At 44.2% G+C, this 27,172-nt stretch overlaps 2 protein-coding genes across 2 annotated transcripts in view; both read left to right on the top strand.

Annotated features, from left to right (window-relative positions):
• Window positions 1-20,018, top strand: part of HSD17B4 (hydroxysteroid 17-beta dehydrogenase 4) — a 216,062-nt gene extending 196,044 nt beyond the window's left edge. The window contains exons 17-24 of the mRNA XM_068108628.2: window positions 1,472-1,540; window positions 1,744-1,813; window positions 5,710-5,816; window positions 6,162-6,248; window positions 13,188-13,274; window positions 18,303-18,441; window positions 18,969-19,099; window positions 19,293-20,018. Of these exons, the coding sequence (XP_067964729.2) occupies window positions 1,472-1,540; window positions 1,744-1,813; window positions 5,710-5,816; window positions 6,162-6,248; window positions 13,188-13,274; window positions 18,303-18,441; window positions 18,969-19,099; window positions 19,293-19,382 (780 nt within the window). The 3' untranslated portion in view covers window positions 19,383-20,018. The remainder of the gene's footprint in view (window positions 1-1,471; window positions 1,541-1,743; window positions 1,814-5,709; window positions 5,817-6,161; window positions 6,249-13,187; window positions 13,275-18,302; window positions 18,442-18,968; window positions 19,100-19,292) is intronic.
• Window positions 20,019-21,844: 1,826 nt separating this feature from the next.
• Window positions 21,845-25,653, top strand: LOC144890763 (uncharacterized). Its single transcript, XM_078772573.1, has 3 exons — window positions 21,845-21,851; window positions 21,948-22,710; window positions 22,927-25,653. Exons 1-3 carry the CDS (start codon window positions 21,845-21,847, stop codon window positions 25,169-25,171), a joined length of 3,015 nt encoding a protein of 1,004 aa, XP_078628699.1. The 3' UTR covers window positions 25,172-25,653.
• Window positions 25,654-27,172: the final 1,519 nt, after the last annotated feature.

The raw sequence follows: 27,172 nt of genomic DNA, 5'->3' as shown, positions 1-27,172 counted from the left end.
CAACCTGATGAATGAAAACACACAGTTAAAAATAATGACCTCGGCCAAAAACCTTTTATGAGGACATGGGTTGAATCCCTGCTTGAGAGAATGCCAACCCCCTCCCCGCCATCACGGTCGTCTCTCCAACTCACAATCCCACAAGATATGCAGAAAGGACGACCCAAAACCAATTATCTTCTTTTTTGATTCATATATAAACATCATTAAAAGTAAAAAATGACCTCGGCCAAAGTTCAAACGACGTGAGTTTAATCTCTACCTGAAAGAATTCCACATAGCTATTTGGGCGGTGTATAAGCTAACAGATCACTGTCTCCATCGATCTTGCCAAGGCCGTAAAACCTATCGGCTCAAAATCCTTTTAACTGTTGACTTGGTAGTTTTTACAATGAAGGAAACATTAACAATGTTGTTAAAAGTTTATTTTTTATATTAATGCTATTTAATTTGTGATTGGAGTTATGCTGTTTGGAATAAAAAAAGAGACATCGAGTTCAAGTAAATGACGACATGCCGTGATGGTTTCTACTTTCTAAACATGAAACTCGCAGATCGCCATATGCAGATTCGCCACGGTCCCACGATCGATGTTTCTATAAGTGTCTATACGCGATGAAGCTAACTCCAAGGGCCTTTCACTCACTCACTGCAAGCAGGTTGATGGTCTTTCTGTCTTCTACCGACTCCTCTCTGGCCTAGCTCCCCCAACTCTCTCTGTGCTCTCTCCCCCGAATATTCCTACAGGTCGCACAACATCTGCCAGCAACCCTCTTATGGTTAAACTGCCAAAATCAAGACTCTCTGCTCACCTTCACTCTTTCATTCCTCTTTTCTCCCACCTCTGAACCAAACTCCCTCACTCTCTTCAATCCCACTCCTCCCTCCAGGTCTTTAAAACAGCTGTTCACCACCATCTCTTATCTTCCCCCATCCAAAACCTTGATCTTTTCCACCCCCGTTAATTCACCCAGATCCACTTTTTGAAATACCGACTTCTTTCCTGGAAGTCCTAGCAGTGTCCACGTGTTTTTCTTACCTCTCCCACCCCCACCCCCCCCTTTCCCATACCTCCTTCCCCTCCCCCCAAGTCCTCTCCCTCCCACAGATCTCCCGATGCCCCTGCTCTCCATCTTGTTCTCCCGCTCCCTTTATCATATGTTTTATGTGTCAGTTTGTCTTTTTGTGATCAATGTTAGCTCTTACACGAGCCTCGACCTTGTATACAAAAAAAAAGGAAAAAAAAGACGTAATTGGTGCTTCCATCATCCTTGTGGTGTATTTTCATCCAAAAGCTTTGAGTCCTAGTATATCTCTTCAACAAATATTTTTTGAAAATTTAAAAACGCTTTCTGGCCCCAACATACGCCTTAATGTCATTCACAGTATTGGCCACTGATGATGTCGTTATGCACCATTTATATTTACAGGGACTTTGAATAATCTCTGATGAAATGTTTATATCTCGCAGAAGACTCATATAAAGCCTCCCAACCGGGTACCTGATGCGTCTACCACGGAGAAGACCACAGTGGACCAGGTATAAATGCATATTGAAAATAATTTTCCAGAATCAGGGTAATGTGATGGGGAAGGTTGTTCAGATGGAAAGGCCCATCAGCGTGTTTAGCATAAATTGGAGATGATCGATGGAGAAGGAATGTGGACAGAGAGGCAATGATGTGGGATTTTCTGTTTATCCATGATTTGTGGTCTGACCATTTACACGTTTCCTTCCCCTAGGCCGCCCTGTACCGGCTCAGCGGAGACTTCAATCCCCTGCACATCGACTCCGAAATTTCTAGTCTGGCAGGTAATCATACCAACAGGTATGGCGTTTTAATTGAAGGAAAGCATCGAGGCTGTTGAGAAGATAATGGTAATTAACGGACGAGCATACATGGGAATGAACAGGTAATTCAATATTTGTGAGTCTTCAAAGGTTGATGTGGACTTTCTATTCTCGAAAATAACAATGTACAATAGTACAGGGGATTTGATTTTGAAAACCTACCTATTTCTTATGGTAATCCCCTGATACCCTTCCACACCTGTTCCGTTCCATTGACGTGGGCTTGCTCCGCTGCCGTCCATCTGCCAGAAATCTTTTGGACCGGAACATGACCGTTTCAGAACTCATGCGTGATTTGATGTCTTCGTCATTCATAGCCTTAATGCTGCCGTTCTTCTTTGAGCGAGCCAAAGAAATTAAAATCACAATGTGACATGTCTGGACTCGACACGAGGGAATGATTTGAACTTCCAATCCATCTCCTCTCTGCTAGGTATTAGTGGTCCATTTAATGTATGAAGATCATCATTACCAGGTAGTACGGTCATGTGCTGAGAGAGCTTTGCGTACGTACAAGGTGCTGTACTGCTCTGTTGATGGCTTCCCATATTCAAAAATTCCATGTGAATTTAACCCTTAAGCTCCCAAACCCACTATTGCCAAGCTTTGCGACTGATGAGCAAACCTCGATTATGTTTGTTGACGGGACCAAAATGTCTCCACTCCTTGCTGACTCACTCATTGACTCTCCCATAAAATAATTGATCTTGATATTACATATCTCCGATCTTCAATAAATTGATATTCTCCGATCTTCAATAAATAATCTCCCTCCCACTGGTAGCATTATGGTGTTGGCTTAGCGGTTAGGGTGCCGGCTTGGGATCCTAGGATCCTGGGTTTGAATCCCGGTCATCGCTGAATTAACACCAGGGGGGTTGACTCAACCTGTCATCCTTCCGAGGTCGGCAAATTGAGTACCAGTTCACTGTGTCGCAAGAGGCGACTAAAAGGGTTGGCGGCAGGAAGTGCATCCGGCCATAAAACATTGCTCCAAAAAAGGGGACCACGGTGCCCGAAAAGGCCAACCCCTGCTCTGCGGGGAAAAATGGCTTCTAAAGATGGTTCCCCTGGTAGCATTATGGGAGGTACGCTACCTGCATTGGTCACGCAAGTTGCCTTTTGGTTAAAAGTCCTTTGGTATGCACCTTGTACAAACCTGCCTGGTTTTCAAGTGAGAACGAATGGTTGTTTTCACATTTCCAACACAGAAATCCAATTCTGCATTTTCATACTTTACAATTTGCTGTTCAAAACATTTCGTTTTTGCTTTGAGTGACAGAGGGTTGCTCCTGTGAAAATGTCGAAGATTACTCAGTAATTCACAGCTATTTTTCAACTATTTGCATCATTTTTAAACACATCACTTGAAATGCATTTACATCGTCAAATTGTGCAGACGGCCTCGTGTGAATTTGAGCAGGTCTCATGCTCTTCATGAGGAACTTAGCATCCACTTCTGTTCCACACCAGATGTGACTCTCCGCGCTACAATCTTGGTTTTACCCAGAATGCTTTCACCAGCGTTTGTCATCTGTCGAATGCTTGTTCCTGTCACATATCCAACTCATTCACCTCGTTTTTGTCACAATCCATCCGCAACCTTTTGAAATACCATGCTACATATCTTTTTTGGCCCCACCTCTCAATGGTGAAGAATCACTTAGTAATATTTAAAAAAGTTATTGTATCCTGATCTGGATCTTTACCAAAATCGAATAAATTCGTCCTTGTCACACACCCAATCTGTCCACAAAGTTTCATCCAAACCCATACACAACCTTTTTCTAGTTATCGTACTATATGTCGTTATTTAGTCCTATCGCTCAATGGTGAAGAATCACTTGAAAATTCTTTTAAAAAATTCTCGTATCCTGATCCGGATCTTCACCAAAATCGAAAGGGTTTTTCAAAAAGAGTGATACAACTTTAAACGTTTATTTACAAAGAAACATAAACATCAGGAACGTGAACCAAACATTTATTGAAAGCTTATGACATGGTATTTTCTATCAATGATTGCTATTGCAGTGAAGTCACTGCTCGAGTTATTGAGAGCCCAAGGTCTGAAATTGGCATTTACGCAAAATCCTTGTGATTGACGTTCTCGATGTGTACCCCTCTGCGGTTCAGACAGGCATTGATCCCGACTCCAAAGTTCTGTCCAACTTTCCTGTAGGTCTCAGGTGGTTCTGCCTCCCATAAAATGTTGTTGTGGTTGTTGATGGCACCGTTCAAGTGAAATGGGCTTCATCACTGAACCACATCGGGTTGATCCAGTTTGGGTACCGCTCCATCATGTCACTGAGCCAATTGCACAAATCAAGTCTCCTTCTCCTGTCATTTTGACTCAGTTTATGCCTAATAGAGATGATGTTTGGGAAAAGATTCCGTTGCTTAGTGAGGATACTCCAGACTGATGTTGGTTTGATGCCCAACTCCTGGGAGCGCCGGGGGTGGGACTTCTTGGGACTGTCCACTGCAGAATCCCGCATGGCGTCCATGTTGGCTTGGCTCTTGGTTGCTGATGCTGGCCTGCCACTGTTGCCATTGCTCTGGTTGTGCACTTTACCCTTGTGCTCAAAATGCTTCACAATACGTTGAATGGCAGAATTTGCGGGTCCATCACATGTTCTGAGATCATATTCCCGGCAGAACTTCCGGCGGGTGCCTGCATCTGATTTAGTCTCATACCACAGAGCCACCACCTTTGTCTTCTGCTCCACTGTCAATGGCATATTTGAGGTAGGAAGCTAGAAATCCCAGGGAACAAATACCACAATAACATCACCAAACCCTGAAAAGGAAAACGGTATAGGCCAAAAAACAAAGAAATGGCAGGAAGTCAAATTTGTATCAATCTTTTTGAAACACCCTGTATATATCGTGTTTAACCCTATCACTCAATGGTGAAAAATCACTTTAAAACTCTTAGATCTGAATCAGATCTTCACCAAAGTCGAACCATTTCGTCCTTGTCACACACCCAACCTGCCCATTGTTTCATCCGAATCCATCCATAACTTTTTGAGATATTGTGCCACATAACGTTTTTGGCCCTATCTCTCAGTGGTGAAGAATCACTTTGAAAATTCTAGTATTCGGATATTCACCAAAATCTAATCAATTAATCATTGTTACACACCCAACCTGTCCACCAAATTCCGTCCGAATCCGTCCATAAATATTTGAGATATCCAGCTCACAGACAAACCGAAACGATGGTGAAAGCACAACATCGATGACTGAGGTAATGAGACATGGCATAGCATGATGATGAAGAGGAGCATTGACATCACCTCCTGTATGACTTTCTCAGAGTAGCAATACTATTGCACACAAACTTTCTGCATTTAACTTTTATTATTACATGTTCTACTATAAAAAGATCCCATCAACCATGTAATGGTAAATGTGATTCAAGAAATGTTTTTTCTTATGATTGCAATTAAGGTAGGATTGTAGAAATTACTCATTACAACTGAAATATTTCATTTTATTTCCCTCCTGAAGAAGAATCCTTTGTGTACAGAAGAAGAAGAAGAGAAGAAGAAGAAGAATCACCTTTAGAGGCCATTTTTTCCCGCAGAGCAGGGGTTGGCCTTTTTCGGGCACCGTGGTTCCCTTTTTTTGAAGCAATGTTTTATGGCCGGATGCCCTTCCTGCCGCCAACCCTGTTAGTCGACTCTTGCGACACACAGCTACAGCACACGACACACGACACGACACAGCTGTAGCACACTACAGCTACAAGCTACATAAAAAATTTAGATGTGAACACTATTCCCATGTCCAATAAACGTTCTTTTTTTTTCTTTTTAAAAAAGTTTTGGCTCTTCCTCATTTTTTTGTCCAAGGTTTCCCAAAGCCAATTCTGCATGGCCTGTGCTTGTTTGGCTTTGTGGCCAGGCATGTGCTGCAGCGCTACGCCAACGGCGATGGCAGCAAGTTAAAGGCAATAAAGGTGAGCCAAGTACACCGGAAGTGCTTGCAACATGAAAACTTTCTTAAACGTTATGCTTTTTGTGTGTGCTTGACTTGTAAGGGTCAATTTATTATTATTTTAACTGGCCTGACTACATTGGCTGAAAGCACTCTCATGGGACTTCCCCCCTGACCTTAACCTCACCTTCTATACACATTTGTTATTTTTATTATTATTATTCGTTTAGTTATATGACATTTTGTATTTTCGAAAGAGGAGGCCATCTTGTGCTATTGGCTGCTCGTAGTAATGAGGTAAAAGTGATGGAGGTAAGATCATATTGTATCGATAAATGACGACCTTTTCCTATCCCGGGTTACTCAGGTGAGATTTTCCAAGCCAGTCATTCCTGGGCAGACCCTGACCACAGACATGTGGAAGGAGGGACATCGTGTGATTTTTCAAATGAAGGTACGTGGGTCATCCTTGAACCACATTTGTCGTCGTCGTTCCAGGTTTTGCTGTAAACTGGCTCATTAGCATTGTTTTTATTTTCCTTATTCCGCCATATTTTTGGTATTTACTCTTAGTAAGTTGGTGCCTTGAATGAACACACACACACACACACACACACACACACACACACACGAGGAGATTAGGCTGACAGGAGATGGACAAGCGGACTGATAGGACCGTTAATAGAGACTAGCCGAAACCCGTGGAACATCCACGGAAGGGAGGATGTGGTGTATGGATAGAGTGTACCATTATGGATGGCATAGGGGATTTGCTTGTCCAAGTAAGAGTTAGGAAGAAAGATGAGAATGAAGAGTGCGTATATGAACAACGATCGCTGACACCGGCACAAATGCATGCTCTGGATTGTCCACTCAGTGGACGGCTTGCTTTCGCCTTCGCCTGTCCAATCAGCGGACGGCTTGCTTCGCCTTCGTCCAGCAGACGCCAATACGATGGCGTCGTAAGATGGCGTCGTATTGGCAGTTAATTGGATGCTTTTGGGCCCCAACGTCGGCTAATTCAGATTTTTCGAGTATGGCTGTACGTGATAAACAAAGAGCGCGGTTCGTAGATCGTAAATCCATTAGTGCCGTGGGCATCGGGTCACTGGGTGCGGCGTAAAACGGATAACAAAGTCGAGTCCTTACGCTATTATTATATAGATGTACAGAAGGAACAAGAAAACTCGAACAAACACTAGTGAGGAGAGAGAAAATATGCAGGTGGAGTATTGCTCTCCTCTTTGGGCTGGCACACCTGCCTCACACTTTCCCCTTCTTGTTGTTGTGGAAAGCAAGGCCGTCAAAATCATTGCCACCTCCCGTGATGAATCTGAGTGTCTAGGCCTGTTACTTTTGCATCACAGACAGGTTGGTGGCCTCTCTGTAGTCTGACGTCTTTCTGCTGGTCTTGCAGCCTCTGTCCTCTCTTGGCTCTGTCCCTTGCAGGTTTCTGCAGGGAGCACATGGTCTGCCAGTAACCCTGTTCTTGTTAAACTCTCAAAATCCAGGCTCACTGCTTTCCTCCCCTCATTTGTTCCTCTTTTCTCTCATCTGTGGAACCAACTTACCCAGTCTGTTCAGTCCAATTATTCCCTCGAGGCCTTCAAGGCATCTGTTCATCACTACCTCAGGTCCATACCCATAATCTATTCTACCCCCCAAATGACCCCCTTCCGAAGCACTCCCTTTTTCCAGGTTATTGTGATTTTTTTTCCACCCTCTCCCTCACCTCTTTTCGTTTATAAGTTTTTGAAAGGACAGCAAGGTATTGATTGGTTGCTGGATAAGCACATGGACCAGGTCGAGGTTGATACGAACAAAGGGCATTGGGGAAGCCAATATTGGATATTTATATAAAATATATTTTAATAATATATAATAAAATATATTTTATATTTTATAAAATAATTATAAAATATATTTTATAATTTAAAGAACCACCTTTAGAGGCCATTTTTCCCACAGAGCAGGGGTTGGCCTTTTTCGGGCACCGTGGTCCCCTTTTTTGAAGCAATGTTTTATGGCCGGATGTGATTGATTATGGCCCACCCATCCACCGCCCCCTCCTTCTCGTGGCCGCTCTGCTCCCCCACCTCCTCCCAATAGAGGCCCGTCCTATTCCTCAAACCCTCCTCCCCCACCACCTCCATCTCACAACCCGATTGGTGGAGGTTCTCTACCTCAACCTCCTCCATTTGGCAGACAACCTCCTCCAAATCTGCCACCCCCAATTGTTCCCATGTCTGCACCCGTGGGTCCCCCACCTCCACCACCTCACATGTTTGGCCCAACAGCAGCTCCTCCACCTCCCGCACCACCACCGCCTCCCCCCCACCCCCGCCCTCCACCAGCATCTTCTTACTCTGGGCCACAGCACCCCCCAGCGGGGCAGCCACCACCCACACAGGCACCACCAATTGGGGTGGAATGGGGTGCATTGCTTGAACAGATCCGTGGAGGAAAGCAGCTGAAGAAGGTGGAGAGCAGCTCTGGACCTCAATCAAACTCTACATCTGGTCGGAACGCACTCCTTAACCAATTCCGGCATGGCATTCCACTGAAGGCGGTAATAGAACCGAACGAATCGTCAGGCTCCACACCTGAAGTCTCTTCAGGAATCGTTGGTGCTTTGATGGAGGCCATGCAGAAGCGCAGCAAAGCCATCCATTCATCTGATGAGGATGAAGAGGATGACGAAGAGGAAGATTCTGAGGAAGACGACGAGTGGGAAGATTGAGGGGCTTCTCCATTTAATTTGAGCGGTGGTCTGCTTGTCTGATTTCCACCCGCTCCCCCATCCCCATTTGCCTATGACCTTTGAGCGGTCTTTGTAGGGCTTGCAGGAAGAACTTTGGTGACTGTTTGCTTTTTGGGGGATGGGTAAGTCGTTGTACCAGATGTGCGCTCAATGTGTGTCGATGGACTGGGTTTCCTAAAGACTGTCTCTGATTCCCATTCATTTGATGTACGACATTTCATCACCTTTGGGTGCTTTACCCTATAATGTAGTTTGTCAAACTTGTACAGGAAGGGCATCCCTTCCAGGAAGGAAGGGCATCCGGCCATAAAAACATTGCCTCAAAAAGAGAACCATGACAATTACAACTACATATGGGCAGGGTACAGCCCGAAGTGGAGATCAGTTTCTGAGGTTTAGGACATGGAATGTAGGGACAATGACAGGGAGATCAGGAGAAGTTGTGGAAGTATTGATCAGAAGAAGAGTGGACATATATTGTGTACAAGAGACGAGATGGAAGGGAAGTGGTGTGAGAATGGTGAAGGGTAGGCAGGGACAGAAATACAAGTTTGTGTGGCAAGGGTGCCCGGAGGGCGTGAATGGTGTTGGTGTCCTGTTTTCTGAGGAGTTTGTAGACAGTGTGGTGAGTGTGACTAGAGTGAGTGATAGGTTGATGATGGTGAAAATGATGATTGGAAAGCTCTTGGTGAACGTCATCTCGGGATATGCTCCACAGGTTGGTCGGAGCGATAAAGAGAAGGACAAGTTCTGGTGTGCGATAGAGAAGCTGATGGAAAACGTGAAAGATGAGGAAGTTGTTGTGGTAGGAGGAGACCGAAATGGACATGTGGGAAGGAGTATGGACGGTTTTGAGGGAGTTCATGGGGGTTACGGATATGGTGTGAGAAATGGAGAAGGTGAAAGGATTTTGGAGTTTGCTGATCGAGCTGATTTGTTGATTTGTAATACTCAGTTCCAGAAAGGGGATAATAAGCTTGTTACATACACGTCAGGTGGGTCGACGACAACCGTTGACTACCTGATGGTGCGTAGGCGAGATAGGGGGCACCTCCGGGACACAAAGGTGATCCCGGGGGAGGAGGCTGTTTCACAGCACCACTTGGTTGACTGCGACATAAGGGTGAAAGGTGCGAGGAGAGCTCGGCGGGTGAAGTACCAACCAAGAATGAAGGTGTGGAGGTTGAAAGAGGTGACAGTAAGGGAGGCATTAAAAGAGAGGCTGAGTAGGATAGAGGATGATGTGGTTGAGCTTGAACGTGGTTGGATGTCAATGAAAGATTGTCTGTTGGGAGCCGTTGGTGAGGTATGTGGATGGACAAAAGGACCACCGAGGCACTCGGAAACATGGTGGTGGGATGATGAAGTTGGAAAGAGGATTGACGAGAAGAGGAAGAAGTTAAAGGAGTGGCAGAAGGCGAAGGGTACGGGAACAGAAAAAGCAGAGCTTGAAAGTTATAAGGCAGCCAAGAAGGCTGCAAAGAAAGAGGTAGCAAAGGCGCAGGAGGCATGTAGGAAAATGTTCGGAGAACGCTTGGATTCGGAAGAGGGTCAGACAGCAGTATTCAGGATTGCAAAGCAGATAGCGAAAGAGAGGTGTGATGTGATGGGGGTGAGTTGCTTGAAGGATGAAGTGGGACAAATCATTGTGGACCCAGATGGAATTAAAGGAAGATGGAAAAGATATATGGAAATGCTGTTGAATACAGAGAATGAATGGGATGGAAACATAGAGAGTAACCCAGTTTTAGGACCGGCAGAGAAGATAACTGAGAAGGAAGTTGAGGAAGCGATAAAAGCAATGAAGAGTAGAAAAGCGGGAGGGCCGACGGGAGTTGTGGGAGATATGTTGAAGGCAGCAGGAAGTTGGGGTGTGAAGAGAATGGCAGAGATCTGTAATCTGGTGGTGAAAGAAGGTCGCATTCCAGTAGATTGGGAACTGAGTACCCTCGTCCCTCTATACAAGGGGAAAGGTGACCCTCTGGAGTGTGGCTCGTACCGAGCGATAAAGTTATTGGAGCATGGAATGAAGGCATTGGAAAGGGTGTTGGAGAGGAGGATAAGGAAGAAGGTGAAAATCGACGAAATGCAGTTTGGATTTATGCCAGGAAGAGGAACGACAGACGCGCTCTTTATTGTGAGGCAGTTGCAGGAGAAGTACATGGAGAAGAGGAAGAAGTTGTTTCTTGGGTTTGTTGATCTGGAGAAAGCATTCGATAGGGTACCACGCAAAGTATTGACATGGGCATTGAGGAAGTTATAAGTGGAGGAATGGTTGATCAGAGTTGTGATGGCAATGTACAAAAGAGTGCGCACAGCTGTAAGGACGAAGGACGGGAACAGTGGTGAGTTTGAGGTGAAGGTGGGAGTGCATCAGGGGTCTGTACTAAGTCCACTACTATTTGTAGCTGTGATGGAGGTGCTGGCTCAGAACGTAAAGGAGGGTTTACCGTGGGAGTTGTTGTATGCAGATGATCTGGTGTTGATTGCGGAAAGTATGGATGGACTGAAGGAAAAGATGAACAAGTGGAAGGAATGTATGGAGACAAAAGGACTGAAGGTGAATATAGGAAAGACGAAGGTGATGGCAAGTGGTAAAGCATGTGGTGAGGTGGAAAGAACTGGGAAGTGACCCTGTGCTGTGTGTAGGAAGGGTGTCGGAGTGAACTCCATTCAATGTACAATGTGCGCTGAGTGGGTTCATCAAAAATGTAGTGGTCTGAGAGGGTCATTAACCAGTGTGGCAGCTACATTCAAATGTAAGGTGTGCACAGAGGGAGCTGCAGATGGAGGAAATGTTGAGTTGGATCTTGGAGACGGCGTGAAGCTGGAAGGTGTGAAAACATTTTGCTACCTCGGAGACATGCTGAATGGAGAAGGTGGATCAGACTCGGCAACGGTTGCTGGAGTGAGATGTGCATGGAAGAAGTTTCGGGAACTGAGTGGCGTGCTGATGAGGAGGGGAGTGTCGTTGAAGCTGAAGGGAAAGGTGTATGCTGCATGTGTGAGAAGTGTTATGATTTATGGGAGTGAGACATGGGTCATGAATGTAGAGCAGCAACGAAGGCTGGAAAGGGTGGAAATGCGAATGGTTCAGTGGATGTGCGGAGTATCGTTGAGAGAGAGGAAGACAAATGATGAATTGTGAAAGGTGATGGGAATAGAGCCTGTGATTGATGCTGTGAAGAGGAACAGGTTGAGATGGTTTGGTCATGTGTTGAGGAAGGATGAAAGTGACTGGTTGAGAAGAGTGATGGAAATGAATGTATGAGGAAGTAGAGGACGGGGAAGACCGAGAAAGACTTGGCTAAAGATGGTAGAAGAAGAAATGCATGCGAGGGGGTTAACAAGGAGAGATGCAGAAAATAGGGCAAAATGGAGAAGATTGTCATGGGGACCGCAAGGCTAACCCCCGCTCTAGCAGGGAAAATGGCCTTAAAATGCATGTTGTTGTGTTGTTGTTTTATGGCCGGATGCCCTTCCTGCCGCCAACCCTGTTAGTCGCCTATTACGACACACAGGGAATTACCAGTGAACTGGTACTCAATTTGCCAACCTCGGAAGGATGACAGGCTGAGTCAACCCCCCTGGTAGTTAATTCAGCGATGACCGGGATTCAAACCCAGGATCCTAGGATCCTAGGATCCCAAGCCGGCACCCTAACCGCTCAGCCAACACCAAGCTTTTTTTTCTTTTCTTTTTTAAATAATTTAAAAGGAATAAAAAAAATAGAAGCAAATTCAAGAAAGTTTTGCCCCACCTGCAGTTTAAGAAAATTATTCTGCCTGCTAACGATTTTCTGGAAAAAAGAAAACTTTTCCTCTTTGAAGAAATTATTTCTGCGTAAGAATTTTTTTTTGGCAGTGCAGTTTTATTGCGGTGGGAGATTAACATTCCGTCTGCTTCATATCCTGTCATGCAAGAGCAATCACCTTCAGGATCTTATATTTCACTACCTCTGGGAGTTCAAGGTCTCAACGAGAGATTTCATGACACCAACTCACAGAGGAGAGCCATTGATGCCTCCACAAGGCTATACATGAAGACCTTGTACACCAATTTAGAGCAGACAGCAGCCAAGGCGTTTCTTTAATCCTCGTACTTGTCAGCAGACATGTGCATGGAAACCTCTCAAATCGGCGAAATGTTCACGCCAACTTTAGACAAAATGTTGCCTCCGCAACTGAGGTTTATGACGTCATGAAGACTGGTGATAAACAGCGTTGAAACAATTTTGAGCCCACTTGAAGTTGAGTTTATGGAGCCGACGCGGCGCCTGGTATGTATGCGCGGCGCCTTGGTACATATGGAGCATCAATTGAGAGCTAAGGAGCAGATAAAAAATGTTCATGTGACCTTATCATAGATTTTGTAATGTCAGGCGATAAAAAGGAAACATTGCTTGCACTAGTTAAATAGCGCTAAAAAAATTTGGAGAATTTTTATTAAATTTCCAAAATGTGCAAATATCAGTTTGACTAATTCGTCTTAAATCTATCTGACTCGAAGCATATGTTAGAATTATTTGCAAATTCCTCTTTTTATCTTCCAAATATCATCATTGATTCCATACACGTAGCATCAAGCTGTGTGAACCCCCTCACTTAGTCTGAATACGCTTACCATGTGCAGGTGGAAAATGGAGGTGTGGTCCTTTCAGGAGGTTACATCGACCTTGTGCCCGACAAGAAACCAATTGCGGTTCCGCTTACAGAAAAGGTGGGCAACAATATGCAGCATGCATGAGTTGTGCAGATAATGTATATCTAATTATTGGTGACATGTTTACAACGTTTTCTGTATTTACTTTAATGGAGACAAACTGTGTGAATCCACTGAATTGTCAATTTAATTTCCCTGCTCAGTAAAATGGCTTCTTTTGTTAGGAATGCGTATTTTTAAAAAATAGTTTTGTTTGTAAGGTCACGTGATTGGGGGTTTCAAATTGGAGAGTCATTGCTCATGTGCCTAACATTTATTAAATGCTCCGTTTACACTGTGAAAACGCATTTGGGTTTTCACTTTGAAACTCGATGTGTGATTCTCGTTGAACATGGATCAATATATGAAAAATGAATGATCGTTTTAAAGGCCATTTTCCCCGCTAGAGCAGGGGTTAGCCTTGCGGGCCCCATGACAATCATGGTTCCCTGTTTGAGGCAATGTTTTTATGGCCGGATGCCCTTCCTGACGCCAACCCTTGGTCACGCTCTTAGGATGCGCAGGGATACGGTGTACCTATTCTAAATCGGGGTACACACCGGGATCATTCATCCCAGCAAGCTGGTACTCAATTTGCCGACCTCGGAAGGATGACAGGCTGAGTCGACCCCCCTGGCGTTAATTCAGCGATCGACCGGGATTCGAACCCAGGATCCTAGGTATCCCAAGCCGGCACCCTAACCGCTAAGCCAACACCAGGCTAACATGGATCAATATGGTACATTTTTACCCCACGCACGTGAAACGAAGAACGGGGTTAAGCAATCGGTTAACTTCTGTACGTCTGTCCGTCCATCCACAGATGTCAGTTTACAATCGACAAACGACTTCATTTGAATTGAATGTTATATTTTGAGCACGTATCAGTACATGAATCAGAAAACATGCCTGCAGTTTAGCAGTACTTTGACTCTGGGTTCGTCTCGATCGCACATGTGCAAAGAGGAGTGAGATAAATTATTTTACTCTACCTGTCTGGCTGTCAAACAAAATTGAAAATCATTCCAAATGGAAACTTTCTGTTTTTAACGACGTTATAATGGACACAAACAACAGGCACGAATATCTAATGTAATATGTTAGATAGGGTGGCATAAAAGACGAGTTCCAAAATAAAATTAAACAACCTTTAAAATCATTTTTTTATTTCAATTAAATAAATGAACAGGATTATAACTAATGAATTTACATGTGTGGGAAAGTTACATGCCCGAGACCAGGAATCGAACCCAGATCCTCTGGTGAACCATATCAGTGCTCTGCCATCTGAGCTATCTGGACGACCCTGACTGAGCATGCAATTTTCCCACACATATGATTGCCACTCTCTTTCCGTCAATGCGTCAAATTTTTCAATTTCCTCTTCAATTCATTCCACTTCAAGAAAATATTCTATTTCTTACAATTCTTCCTCCCTACATGCTCGAAACTCACCTTCATTCCACCCCTCCTCCATCGTTTTTAAACGGATCTCTGACTTGAAAATTACAATAAACCCAATTTGTTATAAATGTTCGATTTTCATTAACCATCCACTTTCTAAACTCCCCCCTCACACCTCCCCTCCTAAACTCCCTCCTCCTCCTCCCTTTCAATTCTCCCCCCTCCAAATCACCCCCCTTGCCCCTCCCCTCCTAAACACTCCCCTCACCCCTCCCCTTCAAATCTCCTCCTCCCCCCTCCCCTTTAAAACTCCCCCTCACCGCTCCCCTTCAAAACTCCCCCCAAACCCCTCCCCTTCAAATCTCCCCCCCCCCCCCTACCATATTTCTCCAATTCTTCCCCCTCACCCCTGCTCCTCAAAGCTGCCTCCTCCCCACTTCATCTTACTTCTATCTCATCCCTCCACCTCCTCCAACCTTCTACTTTCCTCTGCCCCCCTCAAACAACCCCTCACTGTGCCCCATCCCATCACCATAAAACCCTTTGTCCTCCTCATCCTTCCCTTTCTTGTAACTCTTTTGCAATTTCTGACACTCGATCAACAGCTCTCCCTACCTTCCCCTCTCATCCTTCATCTGACCTTACCCCTCCCCTACCCTGTCCTGTACCCGATGCTCCCCTCCCTCTTCATTAACAGTATGGACCTCAAACATCCGGGGCATTTGATCAAACCTGATTGATATCTCAATTCAGGTTGCTTCTGAAAATCCAGACTTAATCTGCTTAACAGAAACTTTCCTCCTTCAAGATGTCTCTGATTCCTTAATATCTCTTCCTGGTTATATTACTCCCTCCTCTGGTATGATAGACCTGAGCCTCGTCCTGGTGGTGGGATTGCTATCTTTATCAGAAACTCTCTTCCTCACTCTCCTTGCACTGCCCTCTCTCCACCTCACCCCCAGGAGTACCTCTGGCTATGGCTTCCTCTACGCTCCCACCTTTTGTTTATATGTGTTCTGTACCGTCCTCCAAACAGTGATGACTCCATTTACATTTAGCTGTCTGACAACATGGACCAACTTCTATCCACTCATCCCAACTCTCTCTTCCTCATATGTGGCGACTTCAACTGTCACCATGCCAGCTGGCTGGGTGTGGGTACCTCTCACACCAGCCATGGCACCTCAGCAAAGGACTTCTGCGACTCACTGGGACTGACACAATCTGTCAATTTCCCGACCCGTATCTCAGTCAACGGAGCATCTTCTCTTCTAGGCTTGGTTATGACAAACTTCCCTGCAAATGTCTGCTGCTCTTCTTCTGCTGCAATCGGTTCATCTGACCATTTGCTTGTTAAAGTGGACATCTCTCTGACCATTCTCAGAGAGCCTCCTCAGCGTCGGCGAGTCTGGCATTTCACTCAGGCCAACTGGCACGGTCTTCAAGCAGCCATCAATCATCTGGACTGGTCTCCCATCTCGACTGCCTCTGACATCAATTCTTCCTGGGAATTCTTCCAAATCAAACTGCTCTCTCTCATGCACATATTTATCCCATCGCGTCTTCAGTTGTCTTACCCTTCCTCCCGTCCATGGTACACTGAATCTTGTGGTGAGGCAGTTGCCCTGAAACAACTTGCCTTTGCCTCTTGGAAGGCTAATCCAACTGAAGGCAATCTCAGTTCCTTTGACTACCCCAGAACAAGTGTGTGTCTACCCTCAGGAGAGCCAGGAAGCACTATCTCTCCACACTCGAGAATGAACTCTCAAACCTGTCTCCTTCCTCCAAATCCTGGTGGCGTCTGGTCAAATATGTTTCTGGTGTTTGTTCGCCCTCCATCCCCTCCCATACCTCAAATGGCTACACAGATGACGCCGCACTTGAAAAAGCCGAGTGCCTCAAAATCTTGTATCCCAAACCCATCTCCCTCTGTACCCACCTTACCCAGTCGTACCCAGCTGCTCCAGGACTCTGTGTCCTTCTCTCCTGACAAGGTGGAGAAGTTGTTGTCAAACCTCGACTCTGATTCTGCAACTGGACCAGACGGCATCAGCCCACGGGTCCTAAAATCGTGCTCTGCCACTCTTTCACACCCTCTCTCGATTCTCTTCACCCTCTCTTTTGCTCAAGGTAATTTTCCATCAGCTTGGAAATCAGCCAACATCACCACTTTACACAAAAAATGTGCAAAAACAGATCCTTGCAACAACACACCAATCAGCCTGTTTCCAATTATCAACAAAGTCATGGAATCCATCATTGCTTCGGATATCAAATCCTTCCTCTTCTCCAATGGCTTGATCTCTGATCATCGATTTGGTTTTAGACCAGGTCACTCTCCTCTGGACATGCTGCTTCTGCTGTCTCAACAATGGATGGAGGTCCTCAATGCCAAACAGGAAATTAGAGCTGTCTCCCTTGACATATCTCGTGCCTTCGATACGGTCTGGCACGCCTCACCGCAGGCATGTAGGCAGTCTTTCTGTCTTCTACCGACTCCTCTCCGGCCTAGCTCCCCCAGCTCTATCTGTGCTCTGTCCCCCAGATATTCCTACAGGTCGCCCAAGATCTGCCAGCAACCCTCTTCTGGTGAAGTTGCCAAAATCAAGACTCTCTGCTCACCTTCACTCTTTCATTCCTCTTTTCTCCCGCCTCTGGAACAAACTCCCATACTCTCTTCAATTCCACTCCTCCCTCCAGGTCTTTAAAACAGCTGTTCAACACCATCTCTTATCTTCCCCCATCCAAAACCTTGATCTTTTCTACCCCCGTTAATTCACCCCAGATCCACTTTTTTGAAATACCAACTTCCTTCCTGGAAATCCTTGCAGTGTCCTTGTGTTTTATACTTCTCCCACCCCTCCCCCCCCCCCTTGCCATGCCTCCTCCCCCAAGCCCTCTCCCTCCCACAGATCTCCCTACTCTCAAATGTTGTGCTGGCGTGCTTTCCCCTCTCTCCCCTTATTATATGTTTTATGTGTCCGTTTTTTTTTTTTGTGATTAATGTTAGCTCTTTCACGAGCCTCGATCTTTACCAAAAAAAAAAAAGAATGCTTCGGGGGCGCTCGATGCCAACCATAAGAGTACCAACGGCCTGAACACGAGAGGGTCTTCCTCCAATGGGGGGACAATCCATGTCTATTATAAACACCACTGGGGGCGTAGAAACACAATTAAATAAATGAACAGGGTTATAAATAATTAATTGATATATGTGGAAAAATTACATGCCCACACCAGGAATCAAACCCAGGTCCTCTGATGGAACTGTACCATATTTGGTCAGGGTCGCGCAGATAGCTCATATGGCAGTGCACTGACACGGTTCACCAGAGGACCTAGGTCCGATTCTTTGTCTGGGCATGTAATTTTTCCACACATGTCAATTAATTTTTTATTTCAATTTAATTATATACATGAACACTGTAGAAAACAAATCGCCTTTTTGGCATTTTCAAAAACCTTCTCTTTAGCAGTACTTGGACAAAATATTACAGCATTATACATCATCACAGTCAATCAAATTTGTCCCCAGTAGGGCCTTATGTCCTTTTTTTTATTTTATTTTTTAGACTGTTTGGGAGAGGGTGTTCTGTGAACTCCCTAGCGTTGAACTATGCAGACATGTAACCCTCCCCGTAGGCCCCCGCTTTACGAAGCAAAGATGTGCTGGAAGAACTCCAGCAGCGCGTGCGGGACAACGGTGCTGATCTTGTGAGAAAAGTGTGTGCCGTCTTCCAGTTTGACATCAGTGGGTCTGGGTATGCTGTGGAACAGTGGAGTAAGTTTCTATGCTCAACAGTTGCACTCTTTAGCATTACCCTGAAAATCAAAACTCGAATAACATTTGGATTTGGAATGTCTTTTTGTGTACTATACAAATGAATATATGAATGATCGTTTTAAGGCCATTTTCCCCGCTAGAGCGGGGGTTAGCCTTGCGGGCCCCATGACAATCATGGTTCCCTGTTTGAGGCAATGTTTTTATGGCCGGATGCCCTTCCTGACGCCAACCCTTGGTCGCCTCGTACGATGCGCAGGGATACGGTGTACCTATTCTAAACCAGGGTTCCCACCGTGATCATTCATCCCAGCAAGCTGGTACTCAATTTGCCGACCTCGGAAGGATGACAGGCTGAGTCAACCCCCCCGGCGTTAATTCAGCGATCGACCGGGATTCGAACCCAGGATCCTAGGATCCCAAGCCGGCACCCCAACCGCTAAGCCAACACCGCTAAGCCAGTACTATACGAAGTGTAATATTATATATTACTCTTCTCTGAACTTGTGCTTTTCTTTTGGGTGCAGCGATTGACTTGAAGTCTGGTAAGGGTGAGATTTACCGAGGGGTTCCCAAGAAAGGCAAAGCTGATGCCATAATCAGTCTATCGGAAGAAAACTTTGTTGGCCTGGTGACGAGAAAAATCGATCCTCAAAAGGTAGTAACTCCTCTACCCCTACCGAAATCTTTTGTGATCAAGCAGGTACCTCAGATAATATTAACTTTACCTTTCATAGTAACATGAACAAAATTCGATGCTTTGTTCATCTTTTCCATTTGTCTCACTCCCTTTTCACCCCCCACCACACTCACTTCTTCGCTCCACAAAAAATGTATTTCCTATTTGACAGGCCTTCTTTTCCGGCAAGATGAAAGTGAAAGGGAATTTGTTGTTGCTGCAAAGAATCGAGTCCCTCTTGGTGGACAATGCAAAACTCTGATCATTGGACGATATCTGTGTTCTTTGCTGGAATGTTTTGATGTTAGTTTTTTTTTTTTCTCGTAATATCAATGGGATTAAACGATTTGCCAGATTTTATTATAACAATCAAGCTGATTTTTACACAGCAGGCCATTGTGATGAAGCTGCTATTTTGTCGTAATGATCACTAAACATCTATATGTATAATGCCATTGTCTGTCTCTCCCGCTCTGACTTTTTATTCCTTATTCTCAGCCACGCATTTTAAGTTGTAAATTCCAAACTCTGGGTAAAAATACAACTTTTGTTTGTGTGGGGGGGGGGGGGAGGGTGGGTGGGTGGGGAGGGAGGAGGAGGGCAAGTAACATAGGCTAGGGTGTGGAGGGTGGTGGGAGCGGAGGGAATAAATTCTCTATGTAAATGTGTACTGTCTACCGCCACCTTGTGGTGGCAGAGGGTATTACAAATTTATTTTACCTGGGAAACACTGAGGATAAAGCACTCTTCGCACAGGTAAATTTGTCCTCCTTCCCTTTGTGATTATTGCCCAAGATCCACTTCAACATTTCTCACCTATATATAAGCCTGAAGGCTGAAAACCGGCAGCTGAAAACTTATTGAATTTGTGAATAAAATTGACTTATTGTTTCAGAAATATTCTGCCTGCACTTGTCCAAGGTTATCCACAGTTCACCGAAGCACATTCCACGTACACTCAAAAGGAATCGTCACATCCCATCGGCAATGGAAAATATGCCATTTGTGAACGTTACACAAGCCGGCTGTGATCAAATCTTGAGTGGAATTGTAATAAACTAGGGCATGCCCGTACTATATCTATATCTAAAATTATATCCCCCCCCCCTCTATTTACATGAAATGGTTTGGTCCAAAGCGAACGGCTTGCGAGTGGTGACAATCCCCCCCCTCTATTTACATGCAATGGTTTGGTCCAAAGCGAACGGCTTCCGGAGTTTGGTAAAGAAATCGCCATCGCGTGCACAAACGCGCAGGAAAGCGAATGAATCGCAAATTCGTTTTTATTAGTTGTAAAACATAGTTTAACGCCAACATAGTTTGCAAACGTGAAATAAATGAATACGCTCTCAAATGTGCCATCCGAGGCAGAGTGTGCCCGCCACGTTCGGCACACGCGATCGTTCGCTGCTCTCTGATTGGTTGAATCGTTTTTTGGACATAGCTCGGTAAGTAATTGTCCGATTAATATGAAACCTTGAAAAGGCACATCCTCGGGTCCCCAGCAATATACCTGGCAAGTTTCAAGTATATCGGACCGGTAGTTGTCGAGAAACAGCGGTCACAGACAAACAAACAAACGTACAGACAGACAGACAGAGATTACTGGAATTATAGATAGATGAGCGATTTCCTTGGTATTCAAGACTCGGTGTAATAGTTTGAGCGTTCGCTCTGAGTAGTTCAAACACAGGCCGAGTCATACCAAAGACTTAGAAAAATGGTACATGCTGCTTCCTTGCTTATATGGCCAATCACCCAAAGTCGGCATCCACGGGGAGGAGGGAAATTCCTCCGAAAAATGCCCCACGAAGTGTGCTGAGAAATGCAGCGCCATTCGTGTGACATTTTTTTTTTTTTGTATACTTTGTCGAGGCTCGTATAAGAGCTAACACATAAAACATGTAATAAATGAAGTGGGAGACAACAGGGGGGGGGGGGGGGGAGGGAGGGAAGCACAACAACAGCAGAGAAGAGGGACAGTGGTAGATCTGTGGAAGGGAGAGGGCTGGGGCGGGATAAATAAGATGGGATAAATAAGATGGACACCACAAGAACCTTCAGGAAATAAAACAGGGAATTTGAAGGAGGTCGATTTGGGGTGTATTTGCGGGGGTAGAAAAGATCAAGGTTTTGGATGGGGGAAGGTAAGAGATGGTGGTGAACAGCTGTTTTAAAGACCAGGAGGGAGGAGTGGGATTGAAGAGAGAGAGGGAGTTTGTTCCAGAGGCGGGAGAAAAGAGGAATGAAAGAGTGAAGGTGTGCAGAAAGTCTTGATTTTGGCATTTTCTCCAGAACAGGGTTATTGGCAGACCTTTCTGCATCCTGAAGGAATATTTGGGGGACAGAGCAGGGGGTGCAAGGCTGGAGAGGAGTCGGTAGAAAACAGAAAGACCACCAACCTGCCTGCGGTGAGATAGTGAAAACCCCTCGGAGTTCGCTTCATCGCGGGAGATTCCAATGGTACCCAAAGCTCCCTGGGAAACTGACCGCACTTCACCCAAGCTGAGTAGCTGGTTATCTTGTCTGACAGTTGTGTTGCATGTCATGTATTTTTTTGTATGTACATACATGTGAGATGCGTGTGTGGCGAATTCCACGACGAGCCTTAGATTCGAAGAAAAAATTGTGAAGAAATCCTTTGCACATCACTTGCTGGGGTTTAGCATCAGACCAGCAGTGTTTGAACTACCTGTGCCATAGATTCATTTTGCTACATACAGCATGACATGTATGAATTATAAAACAGCTTCTTCTTTTTTTTTCATCAATCCCATTTCATTTTATGTCTCCACAAAAACACTGAGCAGGCACTGTTTGCCTTAAGGCAAGGAGAATGTTGTGAGTGATCAGTCAAGTGTGACAAACACTTGTTTTCTGGATGCTTTGGGGAAAATAAAAGGCGAGCAGAAGGTGAAAGGTGCTCAAAATGCAGGCAAAATTACCTGGTTTGTCACGCACATTAAAGATATGTCATGTATTGGCTTTCCTTGTACACAATGTTCTCTGTATTGGCATTCCTTGTACACAATGTTCTCTGTATTGGCATTCCTTATCCACAATGTTCTCTGTATTGGCATTCCTTATCCACAATGTTCTCTGTATTGGCATTCCTTATCCACAATGTTCTCTGTGTTGGCATTCCTTACCCACAATGTTCTCTGTATTGGCATTCCTTATCCACAAGGTTCTCTGTATTGGCATTCCTTATCCACAATGTTCTCTGTATTGGCATTCCTTATCCACAATGTTCTCTGTATTGGCATTCCTTATCCACAATGTTCTCTGTATTGGCATTCCTTATCCACAATGTTCTCTGTGTTGGCATTCCTTATCCACAATGTTCTCTGTGTTGGCATTCCTTATCCACAATGTTCTCTGTATTGGCATTCCTTATCCACAATGTTCTCTGTGTTGGCATTCCTTATCCACAATGTTCTCTGTGTTGGCATTCCTTACACACAATGTTCTCTGTGTTGGCATTCCTTATCCACAATGTTCTCTGTGTTGGCATTCCTTATCCACAGTGTTCTCTGTGTTGGCATTCCTTATCCACAATGTTCTCTGTATTGGCATTCCTTATCCACAATGTTCTCTGTGTTGGCATTCCTTATCCACAATGTTCTCTGTGTTGGCATTCCTTATCCACAATGTTCACTGTATTGGCATTCCTTATCCACAATGTTCTCTGTGTTGGCATTCCTTATCCACAATGTTCTCTGTGTTGGCATTCCTTACACACAATGTTCTCTGTGTTGGCATTCCTTATCCACAATGTTCTCTGTGTTGGCATTCCTTATCCACAGTGTTCTCTGTGTTGGCATTCCTTATCCACAATGTTCTCTGTATTGGCATTCCTTATCCACAATGTTCTCTGTGTTGGCATTCCTTATCCACAATGTTCTCTGTGTTGGCATTCCTTATCCACAATGTTCTCTGTGTTGGCTTTCCTTATCCACAATGTTCTCTGTGTTGGCATTCCTTATCCACAATGTTCTCTGTGTTGGCATTCCTTATCCACAATGTTCTCTGTGTTGGCATTCCTTATCCACAGTGTTCTCTGTGTTGGCATTCCTTATCCACAATGTTCTCTGTATTGGCATTCCTTATCCACAATGTTCTCTGTGTTGGCATTCCTTATCCACAATGTTCTCTGTGTTGGCATTCCTTATCCACAATGTTCACTGTATTGGCATTCCTTATCCACAATGTTCTCTGTGTTGGCATTCCTTATCCACAATGTTCTCTGTGTTGGCTTTCCTTATCCACAATGTTCTCTGTGTTGGCATTCCTTATCCACAATGTTCTCTGTGTTGGCATTCCTTATCCACAATGTTCTCTGTGTTGGCATTCCTTATCCACAGTGTTCTCTGTGTTGGCATTCCTTATCCACAATGTTCTCTGTATTGGCATTCCTTATCCACAATGTTCTCTGTGTTGGCATTCCTTATCCACAATGTTCTCTGTGTTGGCTTTCCTTATCCACAATGTTCTCTGTGTTGGCATTCCTTATCCACAATGTTCTCTGTATTGGCATTCCTTATCCACAATGTTCTCTGTATTGGCATTCCTTATCCACAATGCTCTGTGTTGGCATTCCTTATCCACAATGTTCTCTGTGTTGGCATTCCTTATACACAATGTTCTCTGTGTTGGCATTCCTTATCCACAATGTTCTCTGTATTGGCATTCCTTATCCATAATGTTCTCTGTATTGGCATTCCTTATCCACAATGTTCTCTGTATTGGCATTCCTTATACACAATGTTCTCTGTGTTGGCATTCCTTATCCACAATGTTCTCTGTATTGGCATTCCTTATACACAATGTTCTCTGTGTTGGCATTCCTTATCCACAATGTTCTCTGTGTTGGCATTCCTTACACACAATGTACTCTGTGTTGGCTTTCCTTATCCACAATGTTCTCTGTATTGGCATTCCTTACACACAATGTACTCTGTGTTGGCATTCCTTATCCACAATGTTCTCTGTGTTGGCATTCCTTATACACAATGTTCTTTGTGTTGGTATTCCTTACACACAATGTTCTCTGTGTTGGCATTCCTTATACACAATGTTCTCTGTGTTGGTATTCCTTACACACAATGTTCTCTGTATTGGCATTCCTTATACACAATGTTCTCTGTGTTGGCTTTCCTTATCCACAATGTTCTCTGTATTGGCATTCCTTATACACAATGTTCTTTGTGTTGGTATTCCTTACACACAATGTTCTCTGTGTTGGCATTCCTTATACACAATGTTCTCTGTGTTGGCATTCCTTATACACAATGTTCTCTGTGTTGGCATTCCTTACCCACAATGTTCTCTGTGTTGGCATTCCTTACACACAATGTTCTCTGTGTTGGCATTCCTTATACACAATGTTCTCTGTGTTGGTATTCCTTACACACAATGTTCTCTGTGTTGGCATTCCTTATCCACAATGTTCTCTGTGTTGGCATTCCTTATCCACAATGTTCTCTGTGTTGGTATTCCTTACACACAATGTTCTCTGTATTGGCATTCCTTATACACAATGTTCTTTGTGTTGGCATTCCTTACCCACAATGTTCTCTGTATTGGCATTCCTTATCCACAATGTTCTCTGTGTTGGCATTCCTTATCCACAATGTTCTCTGTGTTGGCATTCCTTATACACAATGTTCTCTGTGTTGGCATTCCTTATCCACAATGTTCTCTGTGTTGGCATTCCTTACACACAATGTTCTCTGTGTTGACTTTCCTTATCCACAATGTTCTCTGTGTTGGCATTCCTTATCCACAATGTTCTCTGTGTTGGCATTCCTTACACACAATGTTCTCTGTGTTGACTTTCCTTATCCACAATGTTCTCTGTGTTGGCATTCCTTACCCACAATGTTCTCTGTGTTGGCATTCCTTACACACAATGTTCTCTGTGTTGACTTTCCTTATCCACAATGTTCTCTGTGTTGGCATTCCTTACACACAATGTTCTCTGTGTTGACTTTCCTTATCCACAATGTTCTCTGTGTTGGCATTCCTTACACACAATGTTCTCTGTGTTGACTTTCCTTATCCACAATGTTCTCTGTGTTGGCATTCCTTACCCACAATGTTCTCTGTATTGGCATTCCTTATCCACAATGTTCTCTGTGTTGGCATTCCTTATCCACAATGTTCTCTGTATTGGCATTCCTTATACACAATGTTCTCTGTATTGGCATTCCTTATACACAATGTTCTTTGTGTTGGCATTCCTTATCCACAATGTTCTCTGTATTGGCATTCCTTATCCACAATGTTCTCTGTATTGGCATTCCTTATCCACAATGTTCTCTGTGTTGGCATTCCTTACCCACAATGTTCTCTGTATTGGCATTCCTTATCCACAATGTTCTCTGTATTGGCATTCCTTATACACAATGTTCTTTGTGTTGGCATTCCTTACCCACAATGTTCTCTGTATTGGCATTCCTTATCCACAATGTTCTCTGTGTTGGCATTCCTTATCCACAATGTTCTCTGTGTTGGCATTCCTTATCCACAATGTTCTCTGTGTTGGCATTCCTTACACACAATGTTCTCTGTGTTGACTTTCCTTATCCACAATGTTCTCTGTGTTGGCATTCCTTATCCACAATGTTCTCTGTGTTGGCATTCCTTACACACAATGTTCTCTGTGTTGGCATTCCTTATCCACAATGTTCTCTGTGTTGGCATTCCTTACACACAATGTTCTCTGTGTTGACTTTCCTTATCCACAATGTTCTCTGTGTTGGCATTCCTTATCCACAATGTTCTCTGTGTTGGCATTCCTTACACACAATGTTCTCTGTGTTGACTTTCCTTATCCACAATGTTCTCTGTGTTGGCATTCCTTACCCACAATGTTCTCTGTGTTGGCATTCCTTACACACAATGTTCTCTGTGTTGACTTTCCTTATCCACAATGTTCTCTGTGTTGGCATTCCTTACACACAATGTTCTCTGTGTTGACTTTCCTTATCCACAATGTTCTCTGTGTTGGCATTCCTTACACACAATGTTCTCTGTGTTGACTTTCCTTATCCACAATGTTCTCTGTGTTGGCATTCCTTACACACAATGTTCTCTGTGTTGACTTTCCTTATCCACAATGTTCTCTGTATTGGCATTCCTTATCCACAATGTTCTCTGTGTTGGCATTCCTTATCCACAATGTTCTCTGTATTGGCATTCCTTATCCACAATGTTCTCTGTGTTGGCATTCCTTATCCACAATGTTCTCTGTGTTGACTTTCCTTATCCACAATGTTCTCTGTGTTGGCATTCCTTATCCACAATGTTCTCTGTATTGGCATTCCTTATACACAATGTTCTCTGTATTGGTATTCCTTATACACAATGTTCTCTGTATTGGCATTCCTTACACACAATGTTCTCTGTATTGGCATTCCTCATACACAATGTTCTCTGTGTTGGTATTCCTTATCCACAATGTTCTCTGTATTGGCATTCCTTATACACAATGTTCTTTGTGTTGGCATTCCTTACCCACAATGTTCTCTGTATTGGCATTCCTTATCCACAATGTTCTCTGTGTTGGCATTCCTTATCCACAATGTTCTCTGTGTTGGCATTCCTTATACACAATGTTCTCTGTGTTGGCATTCCTTATCCACAATGTTCTCTGTGTTGGCATTCCTTATCCACAATGTTCTCTGTGTTGGCATTCCTTATCCACAATGTTCTCTGTGTTGGCATTCCTTACCCACAATGTTCTCTGTATTGGCATTCCTTATCCACAATGTTCTCTGTGTTGGCATTCCTTATCCACAATGTTCTCTGTGTTGGCATTCCTTATACACAATGTTCTCTGTGTTGGCATTCCTTATACACAATGTTCTCTGTATTGGCATTCCTTATCCACAATGTTCTCTGTATTGGCATTCCTTATCCACAATGTTCTCTGTGTTGGCATTCCTTATCCACAATGTTCTCTGTATTGGCATTCCTTATACACAATGTTCTCTGTATTGGTATTCCTTATACACAATGTTCTCTGTATTGGCATTCCTTACACACAAT

Source organism: Myxine glutinosa, chromosome 2, assembly GCF_964187855.1.
Source record: "Myxine glutinosa chromosome 2, kmMyxGlut1.1, whole genome shotgun sequence".
Lineage (NCBI taxonomy): Eukaryota > Metazoa > Chordata > Myxini > Myxiniformes > Myxinidae > Myxine > Myxine glutinosa.
This window is presented reverse-complemented; position numbering and strand designations above follow the sequence as displayed.

What these genes read in the sequence shown, in the direction of transcription:
- LOC144890763 (XM_078772573.1), top strand. An exon ending in TGGCATTCCTTATCCACAAT is followed by an intron (nt 22,711 to 22,926) that starts GTTCTCTGTGTT and finishes CCTTATCCACAG; the next exon opens with TGTTCTCTGTGTTGGCATTC.